The 14,882-nt window shown below is 53.3% G+C and overlaps 3 protein-coding genes across 4 annotated transcripts in view; 2 read left to right on the forward strand and 1 right to left on the reverse strand.

Moving 5' to 3' along the window:
- Positions 1-2,164, forward strand: part of Sufu (SUFU negative regulator of hedgehog signaling) — a 120,045-nt gene extending 117,881 nt beyond the window's left edge. For both annotated transcript variants that reach the window (XM_048807241.1, XM_048807242.1), the window contains one exon: positions 1,577-2,164. In XM_048807241.1, the coding sequence (XP_048663198.1) occupies positions 1,577-1,615 (39 nt within the window). In that variant the 3' untranslated portion in view covers positions 1,616-2,164. The remainder of the gene's footprint in view (positions 1-1,576) is intronic.
- A 1,269-nt stretch (positions 2,165-3,433) lies between these two features.
- On the reverse strand, positions 3,434-4,144 carry LOC107149841 (translation initiation factor IF-2-like). The gene has a single exon (XM_015494726.2). It carries the CDS (start codon positions 4,142-4,144, stop codon positions 3,458-3,460), a length of 687 nt encoding a protein of 228 aa, XP_015350212.1. The 3' UTR covers positions 3,434-3,457.
- Positions 3,434-14,882, forward strand: part of Trim8 (tripartite motif containing 8) — a 14,741-nt gene continuing 3,292 nt past the window's right edge. Inside the window, exons 1-3 of the mRNA XM_015494725.2 lie at positions 3,434-4,785; positions 13,428-13,523; positions 13,764-13,997. Of these exons, the coding sequence (XP_015350211.1) occupies positions 4,216-4,785; positions 13,428-13,523; positions 13,764-13,997 (900 nt within the window). The 5' untranslated portion in view covers positions 3,434-4,215. The remainder of the gene's footprint in view (positions 4,786-13,427; positions 13,524-13,763; positions 13,998-14,882) is intronic.

The raw sequence follows: 14,882 nt of genomic DNA on the forward strand, positions 1-14,882 counted from the left end.
GTGCCCCCACATGCTAGGCAAGTGCTCTGCCTCTGAGCCACAGCCCCAGCACCTGCTGACATATTTTTAAAAGATTATTCTGACTACGTTGTTGAGAATTCACTCCTGGAAGTAAGGACAGAAACAGGGAAGCCAGTAATGGAGATGTTAAGAAGTAGTCAAGGATGACTGGAGCAGAAATAGTATATTTTGGACACTTTCAGTTTGAGATGCTTGTACCTTCAAGTGAAGATGTCAAGATGAGCAATTAGTATACGAGTATATAGATATTTAAGAGTAAGATCTATCTACAGGACCTGATACTGATCAATTAGATAAAATAGATGAGGGACAAAAAAATGTTCAGGTTGTCTCCCTGATCCTTGGCTTAGTAACAACTAAATAGTTGATGGATCGATCCACTGAGATTGGGAATCTTAGACAGAGGGAGAGGCTAGGATATGAAGAGATGAGGAGTTTAGATTCCAATTCATTGAATTCAAGGTAATTGAGAGAAATCTGTGTGAAAAGCTTCTGCAACCGGGACAGTGATGATTTATTAGATACTTTTTAGTAATGGAACTACCTCTTTCTGAGGCCAAAATCCAAGAGAGAGAGAGAAACTGGAGATATTGGCTGAAGAGTCATCAGTAATAAATACTGAGGACTAAATGAAAGGCCCCCAAAGACAGGTGGAGATTAGTAAGAGGATGGAGAGAAGGACTCTGAGGACTGTCAATATTGCTGAATTGGAAATTGCTGAGTGGAGAAGTTAAAAGATGAGAAAACCAGAACAGTATGATGTCTTTCAAGTGAAGTTGAAAGTTGAGAAAAGTGAGGAATTAGAAGAAGGCCACTGCGCCCAGCTGAATTTTTAAATATTTTTAAAAAATATTTTGTTTAATTAGTTGGATTTTTATTTTATTCATTTATTTATATGGGGTGCTGAAAATCAACCCAGTGCCTCACACATGCTAGGCAAGTGCTCTACCAGTGAGCCACAACCCTAGCCCCATCAACTGAGTTTTTGATCCTCCTGCCAAGCTGGCTCTAGGAGTCATTTTAGAACATTTTGATCAGTTGGATGTGTGGTAGCACAGGCCTGTAATCCCAGAGACTTGGAGGCTGAGCAGAAGGATCATAAGTTCAAGGCCAGCCACAGAAACTTGCAAACAACTTATTGAGACCCTGTCTCAAAAAATAAAAAAGGCTGGGGATATGGTTCAGTGGTTAAGTGCCCCTGAGTTCAATCCCCGACACCTCCCCCCCCAAAAAAAGGGGGTAAACAGGGATGGGGGTGTAGTTCAGTGATATAGTGCACACATAACATGCATAAGGCCCTGGGTTCCACCCCCAGTACTTCCCAGTACTGCAAAAATTAAAATAAATAAAAATAGGGCTGGGGGTGTAGCTCAGTGGTAAAGCACTTGCCTAGAGTGTTCCATCCCAAGCACCACCACCACCAAGAATAAGAAGGTAGAGAGAAGTCTGTGTGTTATTATTTATTTACCTATTTTGGTACCAGGGATTAAACCCAGGGGTGCTTAACCACTAAACCACATATATTTTATTTTCAGGGTCTTGCTAAGTTGGTTAGAGTCTTGCTAAGTTGTTGTGGCTGGCCTTGAACTTGTGATCATCCTGCCTCAGTGTCCTGATTCACTGGGATTACAGCACCCTGCTTTACATACAGAGATAAGTACATTTTTATCTCATTCCTACACCCCTGAGATGGAATTTCTATTGTTGCATGGATTCCTCTCTACCTCATATCTAATCCATCAGTAATTCGGGTTGTTTCTACTTCCAAAATATATACCAGATCTCACAGCTGCTCAGTTTAAAATCCAAACTCCTCACTATGACCTGTAAGACTCTGTGTGTTCTGGCCCCTACCTGCCTTTCTCCCTCCCACACAGCCTTTTTCTGCCGTAGGACATGCTTGTTCTATTGCTTTTTGCATTTGTTTTTCCTTCAGACAGGCGCACTCTTCTCTTCTCGATGTTGTTACTTGCCTGATTCCTCCTGAGCATTCAGGTTTCAGCTCAGATGTTACTTTTGTAGAGCCTTTGTGTGTGCCTCTTACTCTCTTATCACAGAAAGTATCCTACATATATTTAAATTTTAAAAAAATTTTCATGCATTTGCCAGGGAATCAATCCCCAGGGCCTAGAAAAATGACAGATACAAGAAGTCTTTTGTTATACTATGTATTTGTGGACTGACCAATTAAGGCAAATTACTTTAATTCTTTAAGCCTCAGCTTCCTTCTAAATAGAAAAGGAATAATAATGCTCGGTAGTTTTAAGCGTCAGGGATGTGAAGACAAGTATTAAAGACATCAGGAAATTGCCCCACAGTGAACCTTTGCAATTCTCGGTTCAGTTCCACAGGACAGATGAGCAGACTCATTAACAAACCCTCCTTTCCCTCAAGTAAAAAAGAGCTACAGGTGAAGAGGCCCAGGAAGAAGTGGTCCCACTACGAACTGGCATTATCGCCCATGTAAGATACACAGAAACCCTCTCCCAACCCAATGTTTAACATACCGAAGTTAGTGAACCAGTCACGTCAGACTCTCGGGGTTGCCCCGCCTTAAAGAGGCGGAGCCCCATCTTGGGGACCAATAGCATAAGCAGACTCTGGAACAGCCCCAGTTCCAGACAGGGAAAAGGGGAGGAACCAGGCGCCTTTGCAGCTGTAATAGCACTTCCGGAAAAGTTCGCCCCGCCCATCTACTTCACTAGTGCTGGGTGGGCTGAACCAGCGGGAGCTGATTAAAGGCGCCGCCTGCCGCTTTCTCTTCACCTCCCCCTCCCCGTCTCCCCGCTTCCTTCTCGAGTAGCGGGACCGGCCTTGATGTACGAACACCACCCCCCATCTCCGTCCGCTCCAGTCCACTCGCCGCAGACCCCTGCTCTCCAGCATCCCCACCCTGAGGGCCTCCCAACCCATTGTATACTTGGCGACTGTGGCTCCAAGGCCGGGCGGTGACTGGGGAACCGGGGACTCCAGTGTGCCCTGGCAGCCGGTCCCTCAGGGCCTTCCCGTGCCTGCCCTTCTCGTGGTAGTGAGGCAGAGGCGAAGGCGCCCTTCCCTCGCTGAGCAGGCGGCAGGGCTAACTGGCTGGCCGTAAGGACGTACCCCCCCCTCCCCCGGCCCCGGCAGCGAGCTAGCCCCCACACCCCCCCCCCGCCCGCCCTCCGTAGGAGGAGCGGCAGACGCGCGAGCCGAGGCAGGAAANAGAAAAATTCCTTTCTAGTTTGATCAATCCTTGTTTTCCTCGGCAGAGCCGAGGCGCCCGCCCAGCGCGGCGACGGAGAGCGGGGTCTCTTCGCCGTGGGGGCGCCCAGCGCGGGGCCTCGGGGGAGCGCATAAGTAGCGACAAGGGGGTCAGGCCGGAGCACCTCCGGGGCTTCTCCCTCCCTCCCTTTCTGGTTGCCTTTTTTTTCCACTTCTCTCCCTCCCCCTTCCGTTTCTATTTGTGAAGGAGGAGGAAGGCAGAGGCGGGCTGGTGTCTCTGGCCGGGGACTGGAATTTCATCTGAATGACTGCCCCAGCGCGCACGCAGCGCCCCGGAGTCGGCCCGCCTGCGCCCCGCAGCCCGCGCCCGCACACTGCCGGCCAGCCGCGGACGCCCGCGCCGCGGTCCGGGAACAGCTGGCTTGCCTCGCTCGCCGGGTCCGGTTCTAGCAACCCTTGGCGCCGCCGCACTCGCTTCCCGGGTCCCTCGGACCTCGGCCCCCGGCCAGGCGAGGGAGGCGCGGCGCCGACGAGCCGGGCGGGAGCCACTATCGCCGCAGCCGTCGCTAGAGGAAGTGTGCTGCTCCCGGGCTCCGTCCGCCTTTGGGGCGCGCCCAGATGTCAGTTGCGGGGCGCGCAGGCCTCGGGCCGCCGCTGCCTTAGCCGCGCCGACGGGGAGGCGGCCTCTTATATGGAATTTTGGACCCCCGACGTTCCCCGTCCAGGGCTGGTGCCCCGGCCACGGCCCTGGCGCAGTCCGCCGCCTCCCGCTAGGCGCTCGGGAGGAGGAGACGCAGCCGGCGGCGCGCGCGGCGTGGGGACCAAGGCTCCCTCCTCTGGGGGGCGGGCACGCGGAAGGCGCTGGTGACTGAGCGACTGTTGGGGCCGACCGGGGCCAGAGCTCGGGGCTCGGTAGGCCCATAGCTGCACGGGACGGACCCCCAGGGCTGGTTACTTGGAGAGACCTGCCCGGGCCCCCTGCTCGGAGCCGCCATGGCGGAGAATTGGAAGAACTGCTTCGAGGAGGAGCTCATCTGCCCCATCTGCCTGCACGTCTTCGTGGAGCCGGTGCAGCTCCCGTGCAAACACAACTTCTGTCGGGGCTGCATTGGCGAGGCATGGGCCAAGGACAGTGGCCTGGTACGCTGCCCAGAGTGCAACCAGGCCTACAACCAGAAGCCAGGCCTGGAGAAGAACCTGAAGCTCACCAACATCGTGGAGAAGTTCAACGCCCTGCACGTGGAAAAGCCGCCGGCGGCGCTGCACTGCGTGTTCTGCCGCCGCGGCCCCCCGCTGCCCGCGCAGAAGGTCTGCCTGCGCTGCGAGGCGCCCTGCTGCCAGTCCCACGTGCAGACGCACCTGCAGCAGCCCTCCACCGCCCGCGGGCACCTCCTGGTGGAGGCGGACGACGTGCGGGCCTGGAGCTGCCCGCAGCACAACGCCTACCGCCTCTACCACTGCGAGGCCGAGCAGGTGGCTGTGTGCCAGTACTGCTGCTACTACAGCGGCGCGCATCAGGGACACTCGGTGTGCGACGTGGAGATCCGGAGGAATGAGATCCGGGCAAGTACCCTGCGCGCGCGCGCGCGCGCGAACACACACACACTCTTACACACCACACACACACACACACACACACACACACACCCTCTCGCCTGGGAACCACCCATCCTGACAGGCTGACTCTTGTGACAGCAGGCTAGAGACCCCCTACCAAACTCTTCTCTGAAAGTTTGGGGTTAAGGGCCTTCAAGAAAGGTTCCAGATCTCTGCTGGGTACATTCCCCGAGCCGATGCTCCTAGGGTCCATCTTGCGATTCCTTTACGGAATTGGGGGGCGGGTGCTGTAAAAGGTAGAGTTTGGGTGTCGCTTTTCTGTTTTGCGCAGCTCCTCCCCCAGCGTTGTTTCAGTAAGCCCTACGGGAAGTCACCAAGGCAGTGACCCCGGTCCTGCTTCTCCAGCTGCTGTTTATGTAATGAGCGTCCTGGTGCCGCTGCTGTGGCTGACATGATCCATGATGCTGGCATACCAATGAGGAAGTAAACAAAAGCAGCCATGTTAGTTTTAAGCTCTATTGGAAACACATTGGGGAGTGGGGGGAGCTTCCGGAGGGGGAGCAGAACTCCAGGTATCTATCTGATCAAGGCCTGGACAGCCAGAGGAGGCACCCTACAGTGCCTCTGTTATGCGTGTTAGTCCCAGTAGCTTCCTCCTGTGTGCGAGAAAGCTGCTCTGTGTTGTCCGCGCCTGCATGAACAAACCTTAAAGTATGTGTCTTCATCACTCTGAGCCCTTTCCTCCCAGCCCAGCCCACTTGCACAGCCCTCCCACATGTAGGGGGGCTGGGGGGGGAGAGACGGAAAAAGAATCCTGTGGGTTTAAGGTTGAGCCGCCTTGAAATCTGGTTTCAGGCAGCTGGCTCCCCTGGGCTGCCGGCTTGGTGATTATGGAACCGCACCCCCCTCCCATTGTATACACCCTGCAGCAGCGGCCAATGTCAAAATTGCCTTCCCTCCCAGGCCTCTGGCAGGGTTTGGAAGCTGGTCTGAGGCAATACTTCCGTCCCCTTCACTGAAGGGGACTCCTCCTAGGTCCCTCCCCAGTCCCCTGGCTCTCAAGGGTTGAGTCACACCAGAAGGAAGGGGTTGTCCTAAGACTGACTGGGCCATCACTGAAGCTCCAGCTTGGGGCCTGGGTGTGATATCACTTTGATAGGACTGGGCTCCAATAGAACTGGGAGTGTTTATGGGTGGGGGCCCCTGGAGGCTAGTAGAGGCCAGTGCGGAGCTTGGGTATGAGGAAGCTCAAGCAGGTCAAGGTTGTAGATGGGGGCTGTTTCCTGTGTGTGTGGGGGGGACTACTCACAATGAGTCACTATTTAACAATCAAAAAACATACATATTCAACCAACAAAAGGCAGGAGGGCCACCGCAGGCAAAGGGTGGAATAACAAATTTGCTGTATAATTAGTTTGCAATCCGATGGGCTATAGCCCTGGGGTTTTGTGCCAGGATAGGCTTCTGGTTTCTTAAAGGAAGTGTGGGGGATGGAGAAAGGAGCCACTCCCTCTCCTCCATCCCCCATGGTTGGAAAAGACCAAGGCCTGGGGAAGTGGAGAAGCCGGGAACCTGGTTGTCCTCCACCCGGACTCACAACTTGTGCAGTGTGGGTTGTGCAGGCACAACCCACACTTTTCTCCAGTATTGGGAAGCTGCTGCTATTAATAAAGATAGCAGGGCTGAGGAGAGGGGGCTGGGAAAGTGCAGAGGCTAGAGAGAGGAGGGCTGGCCAGTACTTGTCCTGGGATTGGCAGCGGAAAGTAAGGAGGGGAAAGAAGGAGAGGTGGTTGAAAGGAACAGGGAGGGGCAGCACCCAGGGTATTGAGTGTATGTGTGCCTACACCTGTGAGGCTGCTATAGTGGGCTCGAGTGCCAGGGAGACTTTTAGTTAGGGTGGGGAGAAAACTTCATTATACTTGACTTGGTAATGAGCAAATATCCTTAGTCTGCCTAAATTTGCCTTTAAATGGATCTGTCTCTTGCCTGTAGCTTGGGGGGGACAAGGGTGGCACTTGTTTGCAGTGTGTACCCTGGGGTTTCCACCAACAGACCACTGATCTGGAAGACTTGATAGATGGAAGCAGACACTGAACTTTGTCAACAGCTCTGTGAGTGTGTGTGTGTGTGTGTGTGCATGGTGTGGGCAGGCTCAGAAGTAGTGGGCTGCATCAGGTCCAGATGTGTAATTTTGTTCGCTCAGCACCTGTGCCCAGCAGTCTGAGTCTCATCCTCCTCCAGGCTCCCCCTCCACTCCTTTCTCTCCAGTGCCCCAGGGCATTAGGGTTAGAGATCCTTCAATAGTTTAGTGTCACTCAAATGTGAGTTTGACTTACTGAAAGTGGAGGAATAGGAGCCCCGCCCTGGTAGGGTGATGAACCACGAGGAAGCTGAATAGAAGAACCTTGTCCCTGTCAGTCATCTGTCTCTCCCACCCCACCCAAAGTCAGGGAGAGAGTCCTTTGCCTTGGTCCCTTGTCCTTCCTCTCCTACCCTGTGGGTGGGGGGTCCTGCTAACATGGCAGATCAATTGACTAGAAATAGGAAACCCTGGTTGTCTCACCTCACATACTCATGCACCCACTTGTACACTTGGGCCAATGATGGGTGGAGCAGCAGAAAGGCAAGCATGGCCTCCAGGGCCTGGACAACTTGTGGGGGACTCAGTCAACCTTTTCAAGTCAGGTCATTGCCCCACTCTGCCCTTGGGAAGCCAGTGTTCCTGGCCTCATTGCCTGAAGCCTAGATTCCCACTGAATGGGCCTCAGAACTATTCTCCAGGACTTACCTAAACCCTCAATATGTTTTCCATAGACTGGGGGAGGGGAGCTAAGACCCCAAGATTGATACATTCAGGTGGACTCAGGCCTGGCCACTCTGAGTGGACAATCCATTTTGGCCCCCAGGTTCAGGGGTTCATCTGAGTAACCAGGGACTGGTGGGTGTTGAAAACACCCCTGTGACCTCCCTTAACATGTAAGGGACCCCAAAGAAGGCCTAGGTTGGGGGGGCGCTCTGCAGAGGTGTGTGTACATGCATGTTCATCTGTGCCTGCTTGAGCATATGCATTCATAGTGTGCTGCTGTGTCATCCCTAGGACCCCAGGTCAAGGCTGGAAATGTTGCCAGGACCCTGTTCCTTGCATTCTTCCAGGTGCAGAGTTGAGAAGAGGTGTTCTCTGGGGAGGGGATCACACCACTTGGGCCAGTTTGGGGTTTGCAACTAATTAGGGTGAGAGCACCCTGTTCACAATGCCTGTTCTGGACTCGGTACTCTGGAAGGAGTCCTGGGTCTCTGCCCCTGTGTGCCCATCTCTGGGTAGGCTGTGGGAGTGAGAGTTGGGTGGTACAGCTATGCTGGGGCTGGGGCTGGGGCTGGGCCTGCAGCCTGACTCTGGCAGTACCAACTCACTGCTCCCTCTGCCCACAGCATACAGACTTCTGAGGTCTTAGGTGGGGTGGAGAGACAGGGTGTGTCTGTGTCTGAACCTGAATGTAATGTGAGGGTCATGTTGTGCCCTTTCCTTGACCATCCAGAGTCTTTGTGGAAGCAGGGGACTGGCTTGGCCTTCCTCTCTTGTTCTAAGAGGAGCCTTAGGCAGAGGCCCAGCCCCCCACCTCTACCCTAGGATCCTGCTGACACAGCGGGGCGCCTGTCATGTACGCCCTATTGATTACTCTGCCTCCTGCAGCTCTGGGAGGTTGTGCTTCCACATCTGCAGGTGTGTGTGTGTGTGTGTAGCCTGCACAGCACTTCTGTATATTTTACGTGTAACTAATTTTTTTTCTGTCCTGTGGGTATCTATGAGAAGGGACAATGTGGTTGACTTAATTTTGCAGTAGTTTCATGTGTGGCGGTGAGGTCAAGAAAGTGTGTGTGTGTGTGTGTGTGTGTGTGTATGTATACACATGCATGCACCATGCTGGCTGTACATCTTTGAGCTGAAGTTGAGTGTGTGTTTCCCTGTTGTCAGCATGACTGCTGGTGTGAGTGCTTGCTCAGGTGATCTGATGGCTGTGAGTCTGTCAGGAGCTTGAGACTTTCTTGCCTGGTTGGGGTGAGGGTGAGCTGTTGCATCTGGCAGGTGTTGGTAGGTGAATGGATCCTGCAGTGCTGTCCTGGGGGAGCTGGGCCCCTGCCCTGGGCTGAGTAGTCTAGCCTGGCTGGCCTCATCCCTGGCTCTGGGAAAGCCTTCCTCCCAGGCTGGCCTGGCATTCAGACCCAGACAAAGGGGGGCTTTCTCTCTCTCGCCTCTTTGTTCTGCTGCCCCAGAGCTCTGCTCTCTGCATGGCAAAAGCTAATTCCACTCCGCAGCTGGGAAGCCTTCTGGGGTCTGCGAGGCTTGCCTCTGAGGTGCCTTCTCTCTCCTTGCCCTGGCTTCTGCCCTGTCACCCCTTCTCTCTGTGGGTCTGTAGTTTTCCCCAGTCTGGGAGATCACATGGTAGCTCGAGGCAGGGGCTGAGGCTGTGCAAGCAGGGGCTAGGGCCAGGCGGGCAGAAGCTTTTTAGAGAGGAGAGAGTGCTCCAGGGAGTGAGGAGCCTCCTGCACTCTGGGGGGACAGAGGTGGTAGAGGAGCAGGGCTTGGCAACTGGGGAGGAAGTTAAGATGGGACAGCTCGAGCAGTAGGCAGAACCTGAGCTGGAAGAAGTGCTCAGCAGTCCAGCCCCCTTCTTGCCCCTTCTCATCTGCTCTACCCCCACCACAGGGTCTGCTGGAGCCAGCTCTCCTTCTCTGCAAACCCAGGACCTGCCTCTGCCCCATTCTGGGGGCGTTTCCTCTTGACCTTGCTTCTCTTCAAGGTTGACCTGAGGTTTTATTATTATTATTTATTAACTTTTATACAGCCCCTAGTCCCCATGCCTCACCTATCTGCCCAGTCTAGTCTGGCAGCAAAAATGCCAGCAGGGCCTGGCTCGTCTGGCCTGAGGCTTTCCCAGCTGTTGAGATATAGGGGCTCAGGATTCACCCTCTCTAGGCTGGGAAGGGAATCTGAGGCAGCAGCTCAAAGATCAGTCCTTTGGGGACTTACCTGAGGAACAGGGTGTCCAGGTGCCATGAAGGGATAGTACTAGAGCATCCCAAGTCTTCATTCTTCTGTTCTCACAGGCCTAGGCACCAACCCCAGAAGGCCTGAGGCCCTAAAGTGCAGGGACAGGGATGAGCAGGTCCCACCTGGGCCAGGGGCTGCTGAGTGGGATTGCATCACACATATTCCTCCTTTAGAGGCCTGGTCCCTTGAGTTCTACTAGACTAAATCATGGTTCCCACTCCCACATACTTTTTGTTTTAAGACAGGGTTTTGCTGAATTGCTGAGGATTTCACTAAGTTGCCGAGGCTGGCCTTGAACTTGCAATACTCCTGCCTCAGCCTCCTGAGTCACAGGAATTATAGGTGTGCACCACCATGCCCACCCACTCCCACAAACTTGAAGTGTGCCTCAGTCCAGGCAGGCCCCTGTGGGGTGGGAGCATTTTGTAAAGTGCTTCACCTCTACCCTCGCCTCTGCATTGGGAGGCCTTGCTCTGCACCTCAGCTGTGGGGCTTTTCAGGTGGGAAACTAGGATGTGGGATTCCCTGAAGATGCTGGTGAGGTTGGAATGAAAAGAGGGCTGCTGGAGGTGGGGAGAAGTACAGGTCTTGCTTCCCAGGCTGCCTTTCTGTTCGCCTCCTGCCACAACCTCCTGGGTGGCTGGGATTACAGGTCTGCACCACCAAGGCCAGCTTGTTCTCCAGCATCTGGCCAACCTGATTCCATCATTTGGTTAGAACTAGAATAGAGGGTGAAAATGGGGCACAGGTGGGTATTCCTCCTTCCTCCTGTGCTAGAGGCAGCAGCAACACCCCGTCTTCCCAGGTATCCCTAGCAGGATTAAGATCACCTGGCCCTGAGAGAAGGTAGGCCCCAAAGCAGGAGGGGAAGGGAGTAGGCGGCTTTCAGCACTCCCTGGCTGACTACTGTCTCTGGCCAGTGTCCTTCTCCTTCCTGCACTCAGTAGAGACACAAGCCCAGTGGCCTCTGATGTGGGTCAGGGGAAATGAGACCCATCCACCAGCTAGGGGGCATTGCCACTGCCTTTGCTAGGCCTGGGCTGGACTTCCCTTCTCTTCCCCCTTCAGAGGGCCCTGAGACCCTGACACTAAGCAGAGATATTCCATAGGGTCCAGGGTAGAAGTGCTGCCAGGGAGACTCTGGAATTATAGAGGAAAAAGGAAGGGGCTAAGTTCCACCCCCATCCCCTAGTGGACAGGAGGCAGCTCCTTCCCTCTCTGGAAAGGAACTCCTGGAGGGGGATGGGGAAAGGGCTCCCACTTACCTGTAGGGTGGGAGTGGAGCAGCCCCATTTCTATCCTCCCAGGGAAATTGCGCTGGGAACCTAGAGCTGCCTCTTTCTTACCCCTCACCTGAACCCCCTAATCTGTTACTTATAGGTTTGGTCATTAAGAAGTAGTTGAGCAGGGAGACCACGATACAAGGTGTGTGGAGTAAGTGGGGATCTGGATTGTCAGATATCCTGGGTACTGAGACAGTAAGAGTGGCCTAAACTCTGAGGTGCACCTGGGGGACGATGGGCAGCCAGCAGACAAGAGTGTGAGGCCGGTTGTTACAGTGTAGGCAAGTAGGCCTAATGTTTCTGAAGGACACCCTGGCTGCTTTGTCTTTATGACAGGCCCTCTCCATTGTTTGGGGCCTCCAGGAGGCCCAGCCTTTGCTGTGCAGTAGATTGGGTGTAGGTGTAAGCATGAAGGGCTCCCAGGTGGCGATATATGCTGGTATGTGCATGAGCGCATGAGTGCCCCTCTGTCCCTGCCCTCACCCAAGCTGTTTTTATTATCGGTCTGTCCCCTAGGCTGACAGCAGATCCCTGTGTGTTGAGCCTGGGTGAGGGACTTGCCAAAAAGAAAGGGCTCCTGAGTCATATTCTTCGAGGTTCTGTGCTATGCCATTGAAAGGCAGAGCCAATTAGGGGAGAGCCATAGGCTTCCCCAGCTGAGAACAAGAGCCTCGACACCTCCTGTACCCCACATCCTTGTGCTTGTTTCTAGGGTAGCTACCTATACAAAGTGGGGTGTGACTGAAGTGTCTCCATGACCTTGGTTTTTCCACATGGAAAAGGGGTTGGGGGCATGAGGAAGGGTTTGTTGGCAGCTTGTCTTTTTTTTTTTTAATTTTTTTTTTAGATGTTAATGGACCTTTTATTCATTTATTTATATGTGGTGCTGAGGATCGAACCCAGTGCCTCACATATGCTAGGCAAGCACTCTACCACTGAGCCACAACCCTAGCCCCTGGTAGCTTGTCTGTGAAGCCAACTGGGTGTGATGGAGAGTGCAGGAGTCATGGAGTAAAACTCAAGGGTTACTCTGAGGCCCCCACAGAGGAAAAAAGAGAGTTGCTTCTTGTTGAGTGGACATCACTGTGAGTGAGGGCAATTGCTCAGAGCTGCATGGCAAATCTTACTTTGTGTGCAGAACCCCTGGGTTTATTCCGTAAATATGTCCTGCATTTACCGGGTGGTATTCAGGTCTTTCTGAGGCCTGGCTATGAAGGCAGGTAAGAAAGAGCAGTGATGCCCTGTTCTTAAGAGGCTGTGAGTCTTGTAAAGTAGCCACATGTAACTAGTGGCAACTTTGCTATACAGTACAGTTATAGAGGGAGGGGAAGGGGAGAGGGTGACAGCCCTACTACATGACCAGGACAGGGAAGGACCTACAAAAAGTCAGAGCAGCGGGCACAGAAAGATTCCAAGAATTGGTCCTTGAAGGAGAGAGGAGATGCCAGAATTCAGGGAGCTAAAGTGTGAGAGCGTTGGGGACAGGATGTCAGCTCACCTGGCTGAAAGAGTCAGACATAAAAGAGACTTCATTAGCTTGCCAAAGTATTTGAAAGGAGAGGTCCTTGAGGGTTCTTGAGCAAGGGTTTGAAAAGGCTTGTGGTGGGACAGGAAGAGGAGGATTGTGAACGCCAGAAATTAAGAGCTTCAGTCTTAGGAGCCATGGTCTCCTTTCTGTCTGGATCCCACTGGGGCTGAGGGAACTGGCAGGGACTCCAGAGGTCTCGTTCTCAGGCTCCAGAGCAAGGGAGGGAGGCTGGCGCCATGCCCTCTAGGGCCTGTGTAAGGTGAGGTCTTTGGACTGACCAGAGGAGTCCTGCATGACCTCAGAAAGGCTATTTGATCCCCTGCATCTCAGGATACTCACCTGTAAGATGGTGCTCCCCGGAGAGAGGCAGCTTGGCTAGAATAAGAACAGACCCTGCTGCCAGAGCACCTGGGCTGTGCCACTTTTTGGCTGTATGATTTTGGACAAATACTTAACTTCTTTGGGCCTTGATTTCCTCTTCTGTGAAATGAGGGTCATAATAGCACTTACCTCCTAGCATGGTTGGTATGATTAGATAAGTAAAAGTGCTGTCCGCTGCCTGCCTTCAGAAAGCTCAGGGTTTAACTATGTGTGGCTGTTGCAGGTTTCCCCTTGCTGGTCATGGGCTGGGCCCCCCAGGGCTTCGTGAGCACCGGGAAGGGCTGGCTGGCAGAGGTTTTAGGCCTCTCTGAGTCCATTGTACAGAGAGAAGGATAGTGCTCAGCCACCCTTGGTAACGGTTGGAGTGACAGCCCCTCTGATGTCTCTACCCCAAATATCCCTGCAGAAGATGCTGATGAAGCAGCAGGACCGGCTGGAGGAACGAGAGCAAGACATTGAGGACCAGCTGTACAAGCTTGAGTCAGACAAGCGCCTGGTGGAGGTAGCAAAGCTGGAGCTGGGGATGGTGGCTGGGGGTAGCACATACTCAGGATCTGGGGCAAGTTCCTTATGTAGGGCATGTTGGGTGACTCTGTGCCTGAGACCTACTGTTTCGTGGGTGGCTGGTACAAAGCTCAGTGATGCCAGTGGGGAGTTGGCAGGTTGGACCTTACCATTGGGATCCAAGGGTCTTGCTGTCCCAGTACTCACCTGGCTCCCTACTCTTGTCCCCACCCCACAGGAGAAAGTGAGCCAGCTGAAGGAGGAGGTGCGGCTGCAGTATGAGAAGCTGCACCAGCTGCTGGATGAAGACCTGCGGCAAACAGTAGAGGTGCTGGACAAGGCCCAGGCCAAGTTCTGCAGCGAGAACGCGGCGCAGGCGCTGCACCTTGGGGAGCGCATGCAGGAGGCCAAGAAGCTGCTGGGCTCCCTGCAGCTGCTCTTCGATAAGACAGAGGATGTCAGCTTCATGAAGGTGGGCTGCTGGAAGCCAGGTCTCCTCCCAAACGGGTTTGCAAATTTCTGCTCCCCCAACCTGTCCTCCAAGTATTTTCACATGCCCCTGCCTCTGGAGTCAGGCTGCCTGTTTGTTCTTCCAGCTTTGTGACACTGGGTTTAACAAAGGTCATAAATGAGGGAATAAGGTACAGGGAGTGTGTGCACCTTATTCCCTCACCTATGAAATGAGGCTAAAAATACAAGTCCTCAATCCAGGCATCGTGGTGCATGTCTATAATCCCATCGGCTCCGGAGGCTGAGGTAGGAGGATCATGAGTTCAAAGCCAGCCTCAGCAATGGTGAGGTGCTTAGCAGCTCAGGGAGACCCAGCCCCTACGTAAAATACAAAATAGGGCTGGGATGCGGTGCAGTGGCCAAGTACCCCTGAGTTCAATCCCTAGTACCACCCCCAGCCCCCCCAAAAAAATAGACTAGAACTAATGTTGGGCAGTTTGTGGCCTTTCTGTATATCATTTGGTATGAAAATTCAACTGTTAAGGACTGGAGCTGGAGTTCAGCGGTGGAGCACTTGCCTGGCATGTGTGAGGCACTGGGTTTGATCCTCAGCACCACATATAAACAAATAAATAAATAAAGGTCCATCAATAACTAATAAAAGTATTTTAAAAAACAACCATTTTGCTGCATAAGTATCATTGGATTGGATTGTGGTGTCCTGTTGGGGTAATATGTAATATATGATTCGGGAACCATTTTCCTTCTAAAATCCCAAACACTCCAAATTCAACATCTGGCCCCAGAAACTTTAGATAAAAGGTCAAAGGCTTATGGAGGCAACCTTGTAGAGATGAAATAATGGATGTATAGAAAGCCCTTATAATGGCGTAGGTCACATAGCAAG

This window comes from Marmota marmota, unplaced genomic scaffold, assembly GCF_001458135.2.
Source record: "Marmota marmota marmota unplaced genomic scaffold, marMar, whole genome shotgun sequence".
In the NCBI taxonomy this organism is placed as follows: Eukaryota; Metazoa; Chordata; class Mammalia; order Rodentia; family Sciuridae; genus Marmota; species Marmota marmota.

Excerpts from the sequence above, each read along its gene's own strand:
- LOC107149841 (XM_015494726.2), bottom strand. The coding sequence starts at position 4,144 with ATGGGCCTACCGAGCCCCGAGCTCTGGCCCCGGTCGGCCCCAACAGTC.